At 38.8% G+C, this 22064-nt stretch overlaps 1 protein-coding gene across 1 annotated transcript in view; it reads right to left on the bottom strand.

Annotated features, from left to right (window-relative positions):
• CNTNAP2 (contactin associated protein 2) overlaps positions 1-22064 on the bottom strand; it is a 1027100-nt gene that overhangs the window by 709236 nt on the left and 295800 nt on the right. The window contains exon 2 of the mRNA XM_061374850.1: positions 10697-10807. Within this exon, the coding sequence (XP_061230834.1) occupies positions 10697-10807 (111 nt within the window). The remainder of the gene's footprint in view (positions 1-10696; positions 10808-22064) is intronic.

Genomic DNA, 22064 nt, shown 5'->3' with positions numbered 1-22064 from the left:
CACTGCGAAGACTACCACTAACCCATGTCACTGAGGGCCTCATCTACATGGTTTGTGAACACTCCAGCAACAGTGATTCCACCACTGCCCTGGGCAGACTGTTCCAACACATCACCATTAAACAAATGGATCACTTCAGAAAGAGAAAAGTAGGGCTGACAGTGGGGTAAAGGGCTTAACTACTACAAACATTCCTTCTGAGGGTTGTTTGGTCCTTATCTAGCTTTCAGCACAACAAATCTCCATACACAGAAGAACACAAAGTCTAGCAGCTTTTATATATCTATATGTCTACCTAGCTATCTATATACATATATATATGGGTCAGCATAAGTAAACTGTTGCTTCTTAATTACACCAACATTTTCTCACCTTGCAGCATTACTCATCTGCCATTCCGCACAAAGCTGACTGAAATCTCACCTGCAGTTACAACCTAATGAAGGAAAAGTATTCTCTTGCTTACTCAAAGGAAGAATCTTTTCCTGCTCAGAAAGTTCTGTGGGATCTATACAGCACTCCATCATTCACCTCTTCCCTTTCTGCCTTTACCTCACTATACAAAGGTTATGTAAAGCTGAAGCTTTATGAAGTAAGTGATCTTGCTCAGAATGAGTTGATACATTTTTTCCCCTTCAATTAACTGTAATTTCTATTCACATTAGAATGACTCTTACACACAAATAGGTTAAAAATCTCATTTAAGAAAGCAAGACAAAACCAAGTGAAACCAAGAGCAAATCTTTGAGGTGGGAGTGGATGCTAAGTCAGACTCTTGCAATTCAGGTATTTTTTGTAACTTGCACAGTAATCCACATACAGAAAAATGACTATTAAAGTTCTCTGTGTAGCTCAGATTTGCTTGTGAATAATCTAAGTCTAATTGTGAAAGCTGAAACATGAATAATAGAGGCACTCTCCTGCTCATCTTGCAGCAAATAGCCTCATTTTATCACATTATTTCTTTTCTCTTTCAGTGTATTACTGTACTAGGAGGTTATAATGGTAACCAAATAGCTCCCATTTCTAGCAGCATTTATGCTTGTTTATGATTTATTTGGGAAAGGCAGTGCTCTGGCAGGGCTCAAAGAAGCTACTTACCAGATGTACTACACACACCTGCGTAAGGAACACCTGCATTTTGTGTGCAGGAGAGGGTGAAACACATTCTCTGACAAGAGGAACCTACCTTGCAAGCAGCTGACAATGCATTTTCTATACACTTACTGCATCTTGGCTCCAATTCCAGATGCATCTCACACTTCAGACCCTGATACAAAGATGTACCTATAAATATAACCTGGCCTAGGCTATTTAACCTATATGTATCCTAAACCTGTATATACACCTATAAGCCTCTGCTACTCCTAAATGTACTAGACCTGTCAAAAGCTATTGGTCAGCTTTCGTATGTCCACTTTTTTTTAGTCCTGCATGTTTCCATTGATCTGTGCAAACGCAGCAGCTCCACTGTCTGAGGAATATGAAGTTTTCCAGTGGCTTGTTAAATGTGCCAACTGTGATGCAGGCAAGTTCGTTACAAGGCACTGGTTTGAAGAGGCATCTAGCAGAACTCTAATGTGCCACTACTGCACGTTTTTCAGCCAAAGTCTCACCCTTTATATTAATTCACATTTAATTATAATCTGTGTCAGTTTTTAAAATACAGTAAAACTCCATTCCCTGTTTTAAGAATAGAAATTAGTCACCAAAGGCTATTGATGACTATTTAAATGGATTGATTATATAACTTAAGTGTCCAATTTACCAGGACTGATGTCCTTCTGTGAAGAACAGTCTTTATGCAGGTAAGAACCTGCTGGAGGCAATACTCTCACTAACACCTATACATCACCTGACTAATACTAACACCCTCCACATACAGGTGATACTTTCATGAATGCAAAGATGATGAATGCTTCTGAAACACATGCTAAATAAAAGCTATACAAGTTTAAAGACATTTAGAAAAGGTGTGAAAACTTTTAACACATCTTAAGTGCATGGTACATGCATGTGAAATTTGAAGCATCTGATTGCAAAGAGTGAGAAAGACCAAGACCAGATATACTATACCTCCTACAACACTCAAGTATAAACTTGTCATGTTTGAGACTATTAGCTCCTGCTCAAATGCCATTAAGAATATAAATATTGCGTGGAGCTCGAGAGCTAATCACACATCTACCTTTTCAAAACAGCATGGAGATGGACTCTTGGGTGACATGGTCTAGTGTGAGGTGTTCCCAGGTATGGCAGGGGGGGCAGGAATTAGATGATCTTAAAGTCCTTTCCAACCCAAACCATTCTGTAATTCAAACCAGTAAGAATACCTAAACAGATTTATCAACTACTGACATGTTAATGCCCTAATGCTGCTTGAGAAACCCTCAAATTAAGCTCTGGGCTTTAGGATAGTCACGAGCACTGAATTTGGCTGCTCTGGGATTAAATTTCCAAATCTGCACAGGTCCCTAAGGATAAGGTAAACTGTGATATAAGGATCCAGTCTGTCTGGCTGAGGCTGCCTGCTCTCTGCTACCACTACATCCACTCTCCTGCCAGAATCAGCCATTTATTATCTTCAGAAACAATTAATGAACTAAGATTTATCTAAACCCAGACCAGTGCTCAGCAGTGCCAGGGCAGATGCACTGTCCCTGCCTGTCTCTGATCCTAGACAGCTGCTCTTCTGCCTTGTATCTCCAGTGGGCCTTGGAACAACTGCCTCTGCAAAGAACTGCTGTAAAAAAGGTTTCACAAAGTTTAGAAGAGTTCAGTATTATTTTTTCCCTTCTCATCATCTAGACATGTATTAAATAAGCCTATTAGGTATTCTGAACACTTTAATTAACAAATTAGTTCTGAACTGGAAAAAGCTGTCATGCTTCCTGTATTCGCTGGCCCATGGTAAATTAACATAAGCTAATGATGCTTTATTTTTATCCAGTTATTTGAGCTTCACTTTCCACAGACTTAGTTTCATGGATTGTGTTTTGAATGAAAAAGGTGATGTTTTCCCTCTTTAAAGTTAGTTTTTAAATGCATCAGTCTGACCTGGATGTATACTGGTAGTTTTATTTTCCCCTTTTAATGCTTCTTTTTCCTGCCCCAACACAAAAGCTGTTACCTTTCCTACTGCCCCATGTATCTATGGCTCCAGAGATCAAAAGAGCCTGTGGTTTCAGAGGAATGAGCTCTGTGTACACATTTTTATTTGTATTTTAAGAATTCCTTCTATAAAATAGAGGTATTTAGGAAAACCACATTTCATTAAAGTCACATCATTAATGCACAGAAAACAAGTGCTAATGTCAACTGACTGGCAATCACAACTGTCTTTAAAACAGGGACAGAAGCGTTCTTCAGGCTGATGTGAATTGCACTGCTAATCAAAGCGAGACACCTAGCTATTTAACCTGAAGGTGAGGAATACCCAAAATCGATTATATGGCAGGATACGAGGCAGCTAAAGATAACCAGAAAACTGTATGAATCCAGCAATAATATTTGACCATGAAATAACAGCTGTTAGGGGGACAAATGTCTTTCCTACAAGACTCTTCTTTCTAGTTCCAACAGAACTTGATGAGCTGAGCCTGAATTATTTGCAGATTTTAAAAGAAGAAAAACCCCAGAGGTTGAAGTTAGTGCTGTACAAACATTTTATTAGGAATAACGGCAAAAGGCCATGTTACTAATCAAATGGAAGTGTTTTCATTTACCCTCTCAGGTAAAGGAACTCTTAAAGGAGCTATGTCTTTAAGTGAATAACCCTCCCCTCCCCAAACAAAACTAAACAAACCAAAACAAATCATCAGTTACTTGTAGTCTAAAACATTCCAGAAATACTGTTGCTCATACTGTGTGCAACAAAAGTGCTGTATTTGGTACAAATATGTTTTGAAAGTTGCATTAATAAATGAGCCACTATAGGATGATTTCTTCCAGTCAAGAATAAGTCATTTTCCTTTATTTTTTTAACTGGAAAAGTGATTCTTTATTAGGTGATAACATTTAATTTGCCCTGACTTCTGATCACCAAACCTGATCCACTACATACTACAAAGCATAGGTTCAGCAAATGAACTGTATCGGACTGCACAGTGTGTGTTTCTTTAAAGCATATACTTACAGAAAGGGAACTGTTGTTTATTTATTTAAAGGTTTAATTTAATTTATTAATGATTTTGTTATTTATGAATAATTCTTACTCAGCAAGGGCTCTCTTACAGACAAAAGCTAGGTGGATGCTACTACTCTTTTTCTCATGGGTGGTCCCATTCTTTTCTGGTACTCTATTCTTTACTCTTTAAGTGCTTACCTACTTAAGGCAGACAACATTCAGTAACTTGGGCAGTGAATTTACAAGCCACTGACAACTCTGTAGCAACTTTCCTCCAAGAAGGATTTAACCAAAACGTAATAACTTACGTACAGGTATTCTCAATGTGCCCAAAGGCCTTGCTGACACAAGCAGACTGCCATATTTAAGGTGATGATCTATGGTGTGCTCACTATTGCACATTAGCTGTCCCTATCTGAACAATGCTAAAGCAGAGTGAGCACTTCCTTACTTCAAGATTCACACCCAAACTAAACTTCTGGCCATTCCTGTGAAGGGACAAGCCCAGACAGCTCACAGAATCCCAGGGGATGCTCACCAGCCCTTTAAATTAACTTTGGCAAACAGCAAACCAACATAAAATCCATCATGTATCTCATTACAGAAAAGTGATACGGAATTAGAGAAGTACTGCTATTGGCTATGACATTTGAATTTTTAATAGTCATACTAAAAAGAGTCTAGGCCAAGTAACCTCAGATTTCTTCTAAGCCAAGGCTCTTGCAAGCATTTTTTTATGCTGGTAGAGCTGCTGCGGGACAGATCTGACTGACTTCACGGGGAATGATGTGGGGAGTAAAGACTCAGATCCCATTATAGATAAGTTCTTGCTTCTACCATACAAAAGCCAAAATTTAAAACCCCACTGAGAACAAAACATACTGCCTCAATTACACCTGTGCTGACACTTAAAATTTCTGATGCTTGTTTTATAGACACAACAGTAATTCTGACAACAGGTCAAGGTCAGCAAGCTGATTAAAAAGCAACAGGAAAGCCTCAACAGGAGTTACACAGCCATGCTAAAAGGACTGCTTTTTGAACATCAGCTGTCCTAGAGGAACTTCCCCTTATATACCATTATTAGTTTCATTAGCACCTTCAGATTCCCCTTAATACCGGACTTGAAAGAGAGCCCTGCATACAAGATTTCTTCTTTATTTCACTGTGCGAAAGATAATTTCCATACATCCAAGGATTCATTATGACCTTCATACTTTCAATGTCTGCTGGGATTATTTCTGAAGTTCTGAGACTCTGCTCGGTTTCAAGGAGCTTCCAATTATATTATATAACATTACATTATGTTGAAATAATGCAGAATTTCATCCCTAAATTAAAATGGGATGAGGTGGATGATGGGCAGCATTAATTCTTGTACTAGTGAGAAGTATAAGGTCCAATAGCTTGGGAACCATTAAAAGGAAGATTGATAATGCATTATATCAAACATGCACTAAGAATCCTCCTTATGATGTGATGCAGTCCATTGATTCTACTGATGGCAGGTCATAAGATATGAGGCCTTACAACCTTAACATCACATATGCAAACGCTACAATAGATAAACCTCTAGAATGAACTAACTGAAAAGCTTCCTCTCCTCTGATGCCACTTCAGTTAGGAGGGTGGCAACAATATGGACCACTTCTGCAGGAAAATATGTAAGACAAAAATGGAAGCGACTCTGAAATCTGTTTAGTTAGTCTACTATGGAGGTTTCAGCTACTGTGTGTTACAGTGCTGTCAATAACTTTACGGTATATATTTCTGTGCCGATGTGAATGAATCCTGTGTCAGTCATTTTGAAAGGAAAATAAAGCATTTTTCTCCAAGTAATATACTGGATCACTTAACATACTCAGAAACATTTGGTTTACACAGGTAGAGAATGTGAGCTGATAAAAAGTAATTTGAATATTCTCTCAGTTAAGAAGTGCATCCAAAGTAAGGAGTTTTCGGATTTTATAATATTCAAACATCTAACGATGGTTGCACGTATTTAGAGAAAACTGACAGGGCCAGCAATAGAAAAGCCAGGGATATCTCCTCTCCTGCGGTGCTTTGCTCTCGCATACAAGCCACAGGCATCTCAAAATAATCTGTACCTCTGCTATACTGCCACTGAACAGGCTAGCACGTTTTATAATTAAATATGAAAGCAACACTACAATACAGTATAGCACTAAGATTTAGTTTTGTACTCTGAAAAATTACTGTACTTTCAAAGGGATTATATGATAGAATCTGACAACAGCAAACTTTGTCTGAACAGTTGCTAGTTTAGCACCGTTTAGCTTACTAAATCCAAGCTTTTGCTTATGAGCCCTTAACAGAATTCAAGACTCACCATACCCTACCTTCCCCAAGCCTACTTTCACTAACGCAATTCACTGCATCACTCCAGTATCCACCTAAGTTTTGCGAACCTGAGGTCTCAAAGCTTCTTCACCCCCTTTTCTTGTCAGAACTGACAGGGACAACAGCAGTTGTTAGAGCAAGTTACTAATTGCTTAAGTAGTAGCAGAGCAGAGAAACCACCTTCCTTAGCTCACACAGAGAAAAAGAACAAATAGTCCGTATTTTCTTGGGCCTTCTTGCTCCCTACTTCTTCCCATGATAACCAGACGAAAGCATTTTGCTTGCTTTTCACAGCTGCTATGATTGAAAGCACCCAGGAAGAGAGAAAAGTCAGCCCGTAAGACAGTTGGTGTGCTTTGGGAATCAGGGAAAGAGAGCAGGTCTAAAATGCACACATTTGTTTTACCCCCAGGCCTCTGGCTCTTTGCAATTATGGAAATGCAGATTCACAGCTGTACCAATTACATAAATCAAAGACTCCCTTACTCACTGACATAGGGATTGAGGCCGCAAATTTTAATACATTTTGGTATGAATTTGCAAGAGACTGACAGACCTGCCGGTAACCACTGAGCAGTTCTTTCTACTATCAGCAATTTTTACTCTAATTAAAAATAACTTTTTTTATCCTGCTCCCTCTTCCTCCCCCTCCCCTCCCCCCCAAAATAAAGCAGCTCAGGATTGTTCTCTTTGCTTACTCTAACACATAATAAGCATCAGAACAGGAAGAAGGGGCAACACAGAGGAGCATGAAGCACCAAGTAAATAGATTTGGAGAGGTTAACTTTTCAAATCAAGTTTACTCTGCCCATCAGATCTGCATTTCCTTTGAAATAAGTCTATGTACTAACTGAGAAGTCAGTGAAGGCTTTCAAGGCTCCGAGTAGACAGCTGTGGAAAACAGAAAATTCCCTCACATACTGACATAGCAAAATAACCTACACATATACCCTGGAGGCTTAATTTCCAGATCAATACCATTCTATGAAGTCTTAGGTTGGTTGTTTTTTTGCCTAGATCACTAGTTATGGGATTTGGAAACAAAGTGATAGCAAACATAAGGACTAAATTGGTGGATATTTCTGCTTCTGAAACCTCCTAAAACCTGCTGAAAATATTAAACTCTTTGATGTGCATCCTTCTAATTACAACCTTTCTAGCAGGAAACTAAACCAGAACAACCGCAGTCACAACTGCAACCTCCTTGACGTGATGTGACTGTTCAATATATCAGTGTTTTAATCAACAGAATAAAATATACTACCCCTTTGGCTAAAGTGTTTTGGCAGTCTGGAGTGAAGGGCCATTAAAACAGCCGAGAAAAGGTATATGGGTTGGGAACTAGAATTTTCAAATGCCCATTTCCTTAATTTAAGGGGTCGGGGGCTGAAGGAGGGGGAGTTCTTTCCATTTAATGACTTGAACACTGTGTGTTTTAAATAGCACGCTTGATTTGGGAACCTATTAGCTGATAATGACTCTTTGGAAAGAAAAAAAAATGGATTCTCTTATTACTGGTGTGATATCTGTAATCCCAGGATGTTGTAAAATAGCACAGCATTCAGAATGAACTATTTCCCATCATTTGTAGAAACAGAAGCATAAATATAGTGAAGGCAGAGTTCCCATGTTAAACACATTCCTGAATTCTGCAGTACTTTTACTGTCACTAGAATTAAGAGAGCAAAACTGATACACATACTGGAGCTTCAGTTTTGGAAAGTCTGCATACCAGGCTTCATAGGAATAAAAAGATGGGTGACAGCAGTCTAAAGAAGTTGCTATTTAAGCAAATAGGTGCAATTAAGCTAATGTTTGATTAATGACGGCACTGTGGATCCTCATTGCTAAAGAAACAGCATTAAAAGAAACAGCACTGTAGTGATTATAAAGGTCAGAAAGGGAAGGGTAAATATAACTAAGGAAAAAATAATCCAACTGTGTGATTTGCCTTTCTCTTACAACAGACTAAATAGTCTAGTAAACTAGAAGGAGAAACAGTCATCTAAAATCAATTTGAAGATCCTGCCCAGCAAGCTGATGCAAAGATTCTATTAAACTGATTCTAGACACTTTTTTCCTATTACAGAACACAGAACAGAACACAAACGAACATAGCTGTGATAAGATACAGCAGAATTCAACCTAATGATGAGCAGTGTTTTAGAATTCAACTGTTCTTTAACTTCTCTCATGTAGGCAATGGACAGCTGAAAACAAGATTCAACAGCCTATCAAAACCTGTGTTCAGGCATTCTGCAACAGAAAAAAAAGAAGAGAATTACTAAAAAGCACGTAACAAAGTAAAGGCAACTGAGTTTTCCTGAAGTAAAATCCTGAAACAGGCAGAAACCAGCATCTCTTCCCATTCAGAAATGGCCTTTAAATTTCTGGAGCAATTAACAATGCTCTCTTATTAGTCTACAGGCCTAAACCCGAAGAAATTGCCAATGCTCCTGACAGGCCACAGGCTTTCCATAAACATCTGCAGGGCTGCAGCACCAGAACTCGTGAGTCGTATTTTCTCTAAGCTTGTCTTCAGTTTTTCTTCAGCTTGTGTAGCTGTAATAGCAACTCTCTAATACCTAGTTAACATAGCCTAATCCGCTTTATGTTTAACTTAGTTTTGTGATGGCATGGACTAGTGACTATCTGTATATCAATTCAGGTATATTTCTGTAGTAGATATTCTGCAGAGAACACACTAGTACTGTAGAATAAAAATGTAATGTAGAGGACTACAATCACTGAAGTATTGGAAGTACAGGGTGGTACCAAAGGGAGAAGGGCTATAAACAACATACCAGGTCAATTACTAGCCATTAAAAGAATGCAACCTCGGGAGCTAAGACTGATTTTAGAAAGCAAAGAACAAGACAAAAAGACATCGAAGGACAAGAACCATACATGTGTAAATACACATACAGAGAACTCAGACAAATGCAGTTGCAGAAGAATAAATAAAGATAAACATCGCAGCCTTGAGGCTACCAACACGGTAATCACCCTACCCACTGAGAGACCAGAGTGCCCTGTGCAAGAGCTTGGGAGTCCCATTTCAGCCCCCAGGCTCTATGTGAGCCATATCATAGGTGGATCCATGCCCAGCCCAGCCTGTGTTCTTCTTCACCACTTACGGATTTTGCTTGCTAGCTTGACAGAGCTGGCTCATCCCTTCCTATGCGATCAGCTCCAGGCAACTGGCACCACTAGTTTTAGGAGGCAGAATACGGTATCTAGGCAGGACCAGCGGACATCCTGCAGGAGCAGGACAAATAAAAGCGGCACTGCCAATAAGCCAACCTTCTACAAGTCTGCTGTTTTGCCTAGGTCTCCAGGACTTAGAAAATCATGACTACAGTCACTTGCTCTTTCTTCTTCATCCATACAGCAAAAGTGTTTCTCAATCCGATGCTCTTAAAGTCATTTCATTATACCACTAACATGTATTTTGGGTAGAAAATAAAATTTTGGTACTCATTCACAAGAATTAGTGAAATTTTCAATTTCAAGACTTTTAGATTGATACTACTCAGAAAAAAAATAAATCAATAGTATTCAGAATATTAATTCTGTTAATCTGAAGTTTCATGTTTAAATGTATAATTCCTGCAAAATTATTTACGAGATGTATATCAAAATGGTATATATAGACATTTAGTAGTATCAAGGAAAGCTATCAAAAATCCTATGGGTAAAGATAAAGACTTGTTTTCAGACTGTGTCATAAATCTGCCTAGCCCTAGGATATAATTAGACCAGGCAGACCGAAGTTACACACCTATTCTTCCAACGACCAAAACTGAGGTGACTTTGTACTGAGTGACAGCAGTCAGTGCTAACGCAAGAAACAAGCTAAATCAACAAAGTGCATCAAAGCTGTTTAGGTTTGCTCCAGCAACCATGACCTTGCAAACGTCCATTTACCTGATGAGCACAGATACGCCTTTTTAACTGAAGTCAATTGTACAACTGTATAGTGTGAGTCCATCAACACACCCATGATGCTGTATGTTATTAGTGGTGCATTCCTCCATGCACTGCAAGGGAGTGCTATTACTGTCACATACACTGAGCAGCTGTCAGACAACAAAGACTTTGTTAAAGCAAACATAAGCAAGAATATTTTACATAAAAGAATTTTCGTATTAAAAGTATCATTTGTTGCTCATTCAATATCTGAATGTTAATGTAGAGAGCACTCCTTACCTCCTCTCTTGTTTAACTTGGCATACCCGGGTACATAGCTGCTTGTCATAGACGATGAACTGCTGAAGGAGGAGTGGGGTAATGCTGAGACCAAAGGCTCATCACACTTCTCTGAAACACAAGAACACAGATTCACTTTATACTGTTAATAAGTCATACATATTAGGTGGCAGTGTGCCTTTGATTTTTCTGCTGGCTTATAACATAACCTTGTTATTTTTTTACACATGAAATGCATCAGGCTACAATCCAATATTTCAGTTTAAAAAACCCAACCACAAACCAAACAAATGAAATTCCCAAACCCCAAAACCACACTGACAAGCAAAAAGAAAAAATCACCCCCAAACCCACAAACACATACACACACCCCTCAACATGGGAAAATAAAGGCTTCAGTAAAGGACAGAATTAGCTAATGGTGATGCTTAACTATACGTCACCACTCTCCTTCCAGATACTACAACAGAACAAGAAAGCTGGCCCTGACACACCTGGAATGGCTTATGCAACATGAAAACCCAGTGCTAATGAAAAGTATTATCAGGAAAGCTTTGTAAGAAGTAGCTAAGATAAAACCTCTCAGTACTGTAACTAAAGTGCTGATAAACTGGTATCTTAAAAAAGGAAACCAATTAGGGTACATTAATAAATGCCTATGAATTATCACATATTAGAGATTTACTTTAGAATTTAGCAAAATATAAATGATTTTGGTGTTTTTGTTGTTCTTTTGGTTGGGTGCTTTTTAAATATAATCTCTAGAATCCATGAGTACTTCACATCTGTTTTACCCAGTATAAATAAGACTTTGTATTAGCACCTGAGATGGAGAAAAAGCCCCAAAATCAGAATCTTTGCCTTTTTTATGGAAAAGTTTAAAACAAATCCACTGTTGCGTGAAGTTACATAAACCAGAACAAAGAGAATTGTGTTTTGATTTTTCAAATACCCAGGTAATAAACTGCCCTTTGCTGTAGTTTTTCCTCAGTTACTTCAACAGATGAATAAAAAGTGTGATACGTTACTCATTTACATTTCAGGTACAGCCTAAGAAACTTCATAATCTACACCAGATGTCTTGATTCATCCTTTCATCCTTTTTAACACACACACACACACACACACACACACACACTGCAACACAGACACTGATGTGAGCAGAAACACCTCAACTGATATATCTAGAAAGCACTACACCACCCCTGTTTCTGTTTGGCAGGATATTTTAGTGCTCAGCCACACCATATAGTTTTGGTACTACTAGGAAACAGTGATTTGGTCAGACTGGATCATACAGAAACTGAATTAATCCTACCATGAACAGAGGAACCTCAATGGGGAAAAAAAAAAAACAGGCTTGTGAGCAGACCAAGTCATTTATAATGCAGGTCTCCTAAAATTTCCAGTCTCATGTAATGAAAAATAAAATTATTTTCACAGCACTAGAAACTGAAGCAATGAAATACAGGAGAACATTTGCTCATGAGTCAGTACCCTTGACATTTAACAAAATAAGTAAGTTTCCTTCACAAATCTCCAAGAGTTTCTTAAGGGAGAAAACAAAATTCATACCAGCATAAAAGCACAGGCAAGAGGAAAGTGCAATTGCTTTGCACTGAATTAAAGGACAATTCCAATGGCTTTAAAGTTCACAACCACACTACTTAATGATGGAATTTTGACAAGGGAAGACAAATGGTTCTAAGCATTATTGTTTATACCACAAAATAAAAGGATCAATTCACCTCCTCCCTCCTTGCCCTGCCTTGGATGTGGCCACACATGGTCAAGAGCCATGCCTGAAGCTCACACCACGCCATCTAAGGCAACACACCAGGCATGCACAGGAGCAAACCCTAGCATCAGGGGCACAGCACAGAGCAAAGGCTTACCTGGGTGCCAGGCTGCTGGGATTTCAGTCACAGCTCAAAGTTAGAGCTTCACAACAGAGGTGGTTTGGGCTGAAAGGGACCTTAAAGTTCATCCAGTTCCAAGCCCCTACCACGGGCAGGGACACCTTCCACTAGCACAGGTTGCTCCAAGCCCCTGTGTCCAACCTGGCCTTGAACACTGCCAGGGATGGGGCAGCCACAGCTTTTCTGGGCACCCTGTGCCAGCGCCTCAGCACCCTCACAGGGAAGAACTTCTGCCTAGTGTCTAATCTGTATCTCCCTTCTTTTGAGCTTAAAGCCATTTGCCCTTGTCCTATGTCACTATGTAGACTTTTTACTATCTGTAAAAAGTCCCTCTCCAGGTTTCTTGTAGCCCTTCTTCATATTACAGTCACAGAGTTAAAGTTTCTCAACTATTTCTTTAGCTACAGTATTTTTTCAGTGGTTCAAATAAACCAGTTTTCAACTTAAATACTACTAGCAATCTGCTCTCACTGCCCCTTCATTGTCAAGTGTTAGGTAGCTAGAGATTTGAATTAATTTCCCATTAATACTGTTCTTAGGTAAAATGCAAATGAAACATTTAAACAAAGAAGTACACATAAGCAGAAATACTTTACAAATACATAATACTTTCCAATGCTTATCTTATGGGATAGTGACTGTAAGAGAAATATATTCACATTCATAATGAGAGCCAAGATGAATACCTGTTCCGTTTATGGGAGGGGGGGTGGTGTATTTTTTCCAAGCAAATCATCAGCCTTAGATGGTTTTCCCACACCTATACTTTCACACTGGGTGCTGAGGAGAAAACTCCCCATCTGTACGGAAGAACATAAGCAGAAGAAAGAAGTGCATGCTACTTCTGCAATTTGATTAGTTATGGAATGTAATGGGAAACTATTGGTCATGATACTCTAAAAAGAATAATTTGAAACAAAAGAGCTATAACTCTCAGCAAAAGCATTTCTAAAAAGGGATTAATTTCTTCAACAAAATTGTGTTCAGAAACAATGAGAGCTTTGGAAAAAGCCTTTCCAAATCACAGAAGCTCATCAGAACTTCTTTCCTTGTAGCAACCCCACATTTCCACCTTGTATTTTGACAGCTACAATATTGGTGCTACTATCAATGATGCCACATGAAAAGAAGTATGGGGAAAACTTCTATGGAAGAAGTACTGACTTCTAAATCATTCTCCCCCTGTATGATCTTGCCTTGTCACTCTGCTTCCTTAACTTGGTTTCAAACAAATGAGAAAGACAAGCTTGACATAGCCAAAAACTAAAACTAAAATCCCACAGGAAGTACCACACTGTGTTTGTCCCTGTGATCCCAAGTCTTACTGTCAGTCATCAATGTGCTTCATTTGGTGTAAGTCTGCTTTTGAAGTATTGAACCTGGCCATCTGCTTTCTCAGTGTGGCTGGAATCACCAGTACTAGGGTCAGGGGTAGTGGTGGTTGTTTAAAACTGCATTCACTTCTTATGCCTGTTTTGGGATGCCAAGTAATAAGCTTCTTACTGTTTAAAAAACAAACACACACATCCTGTCAATCTGCCCACTCATTTAGGCTTCAAAATAAAGGAAAGTCACCATAGATGTGTATGAATTACAGGGAATGATTACCCTTTGAATGAATAGCTGTTAAAAAAGATATTAAATCTCATCAATAACTCATGACTTTGGGTCCAATAGAAGTTAAAAGTCTGCTTACATAAGCTAATATTTCCAGCTGTGTATGAAAGTTCCACTAAATATACTGCACTATTAAAACTTCCTTCATAACATGAAATGCTGTTATGCCACAGATTTAAGAGTTAAAAAAAAAAATCCTTGGGAACCTTTGGTTCTTTCGGCAGTTCTAGTTATTTCCTGCAGAATCCAATTTTTTACTTACTAAACCAGAATCATATATACCTTCCTGTTACTGAGATATAATAGCTTTTCCCATATAAGTCAATGCACTGTGCCCTGTTAATCAATTACAGGGCACAGGGGCCTGCCAGCGTTGTGGCAGCAAAGAAATAAACTCTCCTCCATCCCATTTATCTCAGTGATATATTAACATCCAAGCCAGCTTAGGTCCATTTAAATGGTAACTTCCTAAAACAAAACAGCTCTTCCCCTCCACTCTTTTCCATTCGGACAGACAGAGCTGATAACTTTGTCACAGGTGTGATGACATTTACTACTCTGACTTTCCTATTCAGAGTAAAATTACAGTTTCTGTCCATCAGAAACAAGTTTCCCTGATATGTAAATAATAGATCAATGGAAGAAAAGTCACCCAATGTCATTAAATACAACTGCAAAACCTCAGCAATCCACAAGCTTCAAATTCCTCAGGACTACGGAATGGAAGGACCCCTATGCACTTGCTCTGGTCTTACATGCTTTCTCAGGCACCTGGCTACTGGAAACCACATGAGATGGATCTTCTGCCCTACCAGAAGCCTCTTGTATGTTCTGGTGTCCTCACTCAACAAAACCAGGAAAGGATACCTGTTCTTTCCTGCTCTACAGTCTATGCATAGTTTACAGTTTATAGCCTACCCATCAAACTGGATAGACGGAAGGGCTGTATTCCACTTTGCCTGCAATTGCTTTAGTTCACACCTGGTTAGTCCATGAACTATTTGGGAAACAGAGACCAGACAATTTGATGGCCAGACCTTGATTTTATTACAAAGCAGATCATGCACACACAAACTTTGATTTATCAACCCCAGAGATTGTTAACGCTTATTCCTAGCTATACCAGTGACTTTAATGATTTTTGGTGGGCAAAGCAGAGTAAAAAAACCTCAATACTTCACAGAAGTCTGTTCCAATGCTTAGCATCCTGATCAATAGACAGGTCATCTGTAAAGTCACTGATGTATTTTATCAAAGCAGTCTGAGAAGATAAAAAGGCTAACTGCAGTTCATCATTATCTTCTTGCCATTAGTATCTAGCAGCAGGTTAAAAAACATACAAACAACTACACCTTTAGAAACGTTAAGGAATAGGAACAGTATATATTTATAGTCATAGGTGGGTTTTATTAATAATCTGAAGCTGCTCCGGAGGATGTCACAGAAGCTCTTGCAAAGATTCTGTCAGCAAAGTAGAAAGGGCTGTGTAGAGTGCTTATAAGAAAGAAAAACATTCGGATACTGATAAATAGAACTCATCAGAAATAAGTGACAGTGCCTTATTTAAGGCGGCTTTTGAAGAACAAAGGCTTTGCCATCATTATGGTCCACTGCGCACTGCGAAACAGACAGACCCTGGAAAAATACCAAACACAAAATCTACAAACTTACCCCTCCTTCTTCAAAACCTTTAGCCATCATTTCCTATCAAATCAGAACCCATTATCATTATTTGGCTGGAGGAAACTAGCTCTACGATAAACATGCTGCCAGTAACTTCACTAAAAAAAGCCCCACGTGTATGTCGAAAAAGAACTGTAAAGTTAATTAACTTTGATGCAAAAAGGCAAAATGACTGTGATATCAATACTGTGTTCTGAGTCCAAAATAGCCACAATAAATTGCCCTCAGAATATGAAAAGTCCACCTGATGTAGCACTTACAAAAATCTCAGCCAAGAAATACACAAAGTCATGGCTTTCCGACCAAAAAGTCTCAACCATTTCTGTTTCACATATTTTCAGTGTACGAAAAGAACATTTGCAATACAAACCCCAAAATCTTAACTATTACCAACCCATTAATTGTACCTAAATGCCTGTCAAGGCAAGGAAAAAAGTTTAGAGCAACTTTTAATCTTGCAATGCAAAAGACTCCTATTTTAGAATATGAATTCTAATGCAAATGATGGGGAGCAAGGGAGAGAGAATCAGATCACCTGGGTTTAATTTGTACTGTGTGCTAAATGCTAGTTATCCTGAACACAGTTTTCTGCTCCCATTTGAATATGTAGAGTGTGTTTTCTGTAGTGTGCTGAGAAGGAATAAGCCACCAAGCACTTCTGAAAAGCAGTCATGAGATTACAAGGGCACTCTGGAACATGGATAAATACATGTGGGAATTGGCATACCTCCAACAGGAGACCATCAGGAATATTAATGTGACTTTTGTGGATTGCAGCACATTAATATGCTGAGACAGCCTTACTTTTCATATTGCATGGGCAGGTTTTGTATCCCAAAACGAATGCCAGAATCCACTGTGTTTAATTCACAAGACTGTGTCACCCCAAAGAATAGGAATAAATAAGCATAAGTTTTATGCACTGTTTCAAACGAGGTTTTAAAGCTGTACCAACAGCAAAGCAGGAGATAATACAAAACAACTCATGGTCAAAGGTAACCCCTGTAAAACATTTGAAAACAACCAAAGTAGAAGTGGGTATCAGTGAGGACAGCCTAGCACAGGTTTAATTCTTATGATGACAAGAAAATCAGCCTTGGCCCTTTTTCACAAGACTGTTGCTCATGATAGACCTTGAGCCAAACATTGTGTGTGACAGGAACAGTGCTGGAGAAGCCCTTTCCTCAGTCCTGTGAAGGGCCACAGGTGAAAAAATAAATACTGATGGTAATAGCTGGCAAATGCCAAGCAGGGTACACCTCATGCTCCAAGTTCTTAAGCAAGCAAGCAATCAATGATAAGCTTATTACGGAAGACCACCTCTTACAGGAAAAGGAAGTATTGCCTGTCAGGTATTATTTACCAAATATATCAGCCTTTGGTACACTTGGGGTACATTTTACCTTACATATTACATATGTTCTGCTGGGTTCCCCTGGACTGTGGGAGATAAATGTAAATAAATCCACCATATACTGTTATTTATTATTGTTATTATTATTATTAATTTATTTATTTCTTAAGCTGAAAAGGTAACTTGACTCTTCAGCAAGTTTCTTGAACCGCTTTACCAACGAGATAGGGATGATGACTGGTAGAGTGGAAGCTTCATTTCTTTATCCTCTTCTGTCCCAACTTCTGTCCTGTTAGAACGTAATTGCTCCATTAGAAGGGTAACAAAAACCAACACGCTTTTCAAATAACTTAAGTCAGACCAGAGCTGTTCGCACTCCACCTGTGCAAACAGGTTAATACTCCACACACACAGAAGTTACTTTCCAGTTGCCATTTGCATGTCAGAGTCAATGCAAGTATTGGAGAAGCATCGCTTGGCTTCTTGTTTGTTATTTCTACTGGCCTCCATTGCTTTGATCTGTTATTTCTCACAGTGCTCTTGTGAGCATAGTCCTCTTCCCATATTGCAGAAGGCTGCAGCTTCCCCAGGTGACTGACATTTCACACAACAGTCTTGACAGGCTGCTAGGGAGACAGCTTCACAGCCAGCGTCACGAGAAAATGAGTCCAAGTGTAACTGAAGCCTTTTTAAGCATCTGTGGAGCTCAGCTGTAATATAAAATATCACAGCAGCTGATACTGATCACCTGGGATGTTTCATATTCCACTTCAAGATGCATACCACCAATAGAGATAACACTGCCTAAAACGGTGGCTGCTGCTGAAAAGGAAGAAAACAGAGCAGCTATTTTTCACCCTCTAAGGTGAAATCATTAATTGAATGAATTTAGTGGTCTCCACACAACCTTTCTTGTTCAAGGTTACTTGTTCCGAGGTTTATTTCAAGCCTTTCTATAGATTTCTGTGAGGAAAGCAGGGGACTGGAGCACCTCCTGTATGAAGACAGGCTGAGAAAGTTGGGGCTGTTCAGCCTGGAGAAGAGAAGGCTGCGTGGAGACCTCATAGCAGCCTTCCAGTATCTGAAGGGGGCCTATAGGGATGCTGGGGATGGACTCTTCATTAGGGACTGTAGTGACAGGACAAGGGGTAATGGGTTAAAACTTAAACAGCGGAAGTTTAGACTGGATATAAGGAAGAAATTCTTTCCTGTTAGGGTGGTGAGGCACTGGAATGGGTTGCCCAGGGAGGTTGTGAATGCTTCATCCCTGGTGGTGTTTAAGGCCAGGTTGGACGAAGTCTTGGGTGGCATGTGGTGTGACGTGTTCCTGTCCATGGCAGGGGGCTGGAACTGGATGATCTTAAGGTCCTTTCCAACACTAAGTATTCTATGATTCTATGAAAACCTTCTTGTTAATAAAAATTTGTAAGGACTCCAAAGAAATAGCGGAAATGTTAATAATCCTAATAGTAGCGCAACTGGGCAATGTATTACAGGACTACTATCAGATATTTCTGGCTGCAGTGTCATCAAACAGCATCGTTCATTACCGTGTTCTACAGTTTAACCAGAGGGATCAGGATATATTTAGTATAAGTATAAAAGTGTACAAAGCAGCTTCTTGAAATTCAAATTTACCAAAATTTCAACACTTCATAAAGAAAAACAGAAAACTGCACACAAAATCTGGACATTTCAATTTTTCTTCCAAGTGTCAACTTCAAATTCTGAATTCTAAAAAATATTTTTTCTTTAATATTTTACATTTGGAAAGAACAGGGGTCCTTAGACTTAAACTCATGTCTTTTCTTATTTAGTACCATTTAATTTTGAATAGTTTTAGAACAAATGCATCCTTTCTATTGTCTTTAAGCCATATGTATAGTAAAGGTTTTGCAGGGTTGGTTAGGTTTGGTCTTCTTCTATTTTCTGGAGGAGTGAACAAGGGAAGTTTTTACATCCCCCTAAAACAAAACCACATCTGGATTGCTTTTGGTTTACTTGAGACTCTGCAGAGCATTCCACAGTGCACTGGGAATTCAGCAGGCATTCGTGCCATCACACTCCTGTCTCTTATGAACAAACATACAAGCTGCTTTGCCCCCTGTGCAGCTGGAGAAGTGGTATAAGAAACCTGCTATCCTGTTTGCTCAGGTTTCTCAACCAAAACCTCAGGTCAATTGCACCTGGATTAGTGGGAAGTCAGCCTGTCTGATTGTACACTTGGGATTTCATTACACTGTCCTTAGCTCCTAGCAATAACTGACTACCAACTCTGTTCATGAATATTTTTGCATATTGAATCCTCAGATGGCTCTTCAGTTTTTAGTCTTCTGCCATGCAAACATATTTCACCTTTTCACTACTAGAAATAGCCAGATGTTTTGCAGGCTGTTTCAGCAAACAAAGCTCCTTCTTAAGTACCTGTGCAGGTAGGTTTGATCTTTCACAGACTGGTAGCCAGCTGAATTAAGGACAGAGAAGCCTTAAACCATGTCACATAAGGAATTTTAGAGTAGAGGTCAGAGGAACCCACAAGACTGGAGGAAAGAACACTGAAAATCATCACGATTTCTCTTGTCAAGTCTCATTTACCTTAAAAAACATTTGCCACTTACCCAGCCTATGTTCTTCCTCAGTCAACCTTATATCAAAAGCATCTTTTGTTTGTTTGGTGCGAGGTTTCTCTGGGTCTGCGTTTGGCTGTTTGTTGGTTTGATTTGTTTGTTTTTCAAGACCCAGGCATAAGACACCAATGCATAACTAGTTTCCTGAATGACATTTTTACCAGTCAGCTTAATTTTTCATCATCACTTTAGCAAGTTTTTATGTCTACAATTAAGCTTTTACCTTTAATGAGAACATGTAATCTTTTCCTCACAACACACACTTATTTTAATGGTGCCTTTACTTTTAGCAGTTTTATATCAACATAAAAGTCTTCTAAATTCAGAGCTGTTATTTCAGGTTTAACCTAAATTAAAGAAGATCCAAACATCCAGCAAGGGATTTAGAACTGTTGGGCATATGAATATAACAGCATGGCCACAGAACGCCATATATTAACTGCCAAAACAATATAGCACAAATACAGATTAAAGATACTTCAACGTGGTATATAGAACCTAGCAATATGCATATAAAATCCTTTCAAACCATGAAGGGTGTTAACCCTATAAGAGTTAATTAAGTATTTTTATCTACCCACTTGTAGACTGGTTAAGATGCTCAACAGAAATCTCCTAATGGAGTTAAGTCAGAGCAAAAGCTGCAGATTCCCATCTGAATGCTTCTTATACTAGAAAACTACCCTTGCCCTACAATGGCTATGGAGGAAACTCTGCTCCCATCAGACAGACAGAATATTTAATACCATGAAGCATGTAAAGCATATTCCACATGTGGTTAGATGAGGAAAAAAAATGGAAATTAACAGGGTATGCAAAATGCAGCAGAGAATTCTTTCTCAATTGCAGAGCAGAAAGTGAACATCACTTTAGCTCAAATTCAGTTGTGTTTTTTCCCAAAGACATTATTAATTCCATATTTGTGCATTGCTGTTTACTTTCAGCTCCCCTTTGGAGAAAGCAGCTACTTCATAATTGTAATAGAAGCTACTAGTTGGCTGTTTATCAGTTGCTTACTGTTAGAAGTGATGATAGAAACAAAAACCAGGAGTTGCATGATCTATGAATTAAACTGTATTGATACTGATAATTCGCTGGGAGAAAAAGACAAGATCTAACCTTGGTCTCCTTCCTCTATTCGAAGCTTTTTTCCCCTCACCTCCAACTAAGTATAAAAGATATGCTTCCTTGATTCCTGTCACTGAAACACAGAAGGATTAGCTCTGCAAACTCTTAGCCCTCTTTCCCATGTTTCCAAAGCATCAAGCGACCAGATAAATTAAACTGTCACAATACACTGATTTCATCAGAAGCATCAAAAAAATGTACCTGAAAAGATACTTTAACAGGTGAAAAGAAATACTTTTCATCCTCCTTACTGTTGCACTAATCTAGCATATGCATATTGAACTTTTAAGATCATGTTGGTCGTGATTCCATTTCCCCAAAACACGCTTCCAGAAGATAAGATTCCTGAATTTGCCAATATCCTGTCAGGTTTTTTAGGGCCTAAACCTTATGCAAGGATTTATGAACAGTGAACAGGAAAGAAAAACTAACTACAACAGAAAAGAGCTGAGGAACACTGCATAAGAGGAAATGTGAGCTTAGGTTAGATTTTTGAACTTCTCTGTTATAGACTGAAAAGAGCAAGTTGTGTTACAACCAACCTGAGAGGTGCACTACACTCAGAGGCTTGTTACACATGGTGAAAAATTCAAACCAACCATCTAACATGGCTGTGAATTTTAACACTAGAGACTAAAATATCTTACACTAATACCTTGAAGAAACAATATGCATTTCAGAGCAGGCTAACAAATCTTTTCATATGCCAGTATGAAATCTGCAAGTTGATTCCAGTTAAGTGTTCAGCCTGCTTAGGCACACTGGAGGAACAGCAGAAGGAACAAGTCAGTTGAGGACAGTACCTTCACAGGACAAACAATTTCTGCACATATTTCACTTTATTCCCCAAAGTATGAACGTGCCTTACATTTAATAATTAACAGTAAAATCTTTCTTTCTTTCTTTCCCTAGAACTGAAAGGAAATGTCTTACTTCTATAGAATCATAGAATAGTTAGGGTTGGAAAGGGCTTTAAGATCATCTACTTTCAACCTCTCTGCCATGGGCAGGGACACCTCACACTAAGCCATCTCACCCAA

This window comes from Neopsephotus bourkii, unplaced genomic scaffold (assembly GCF_033783945.1).
Source record: "Neopsephotus bourkii isolate Nb327-2 ecotype Australia unplaced genomic scaffold, CSIRO-AGI_Nbou_v1 NB_1655, whole genome shotgun sequence".
Classification (NCBI taxonomy): Eukaryota; Metazoa; Chordata; class Aves; order Psittaciformes; family Psittacidae; genus Neopsephotus; species Neopsephotus bourkii.
The sequence above is the reverse complement of the archived record's forward strand: the minus strand, read 5'-3'. Positions and strand labels throughout refer to the sequence as shown.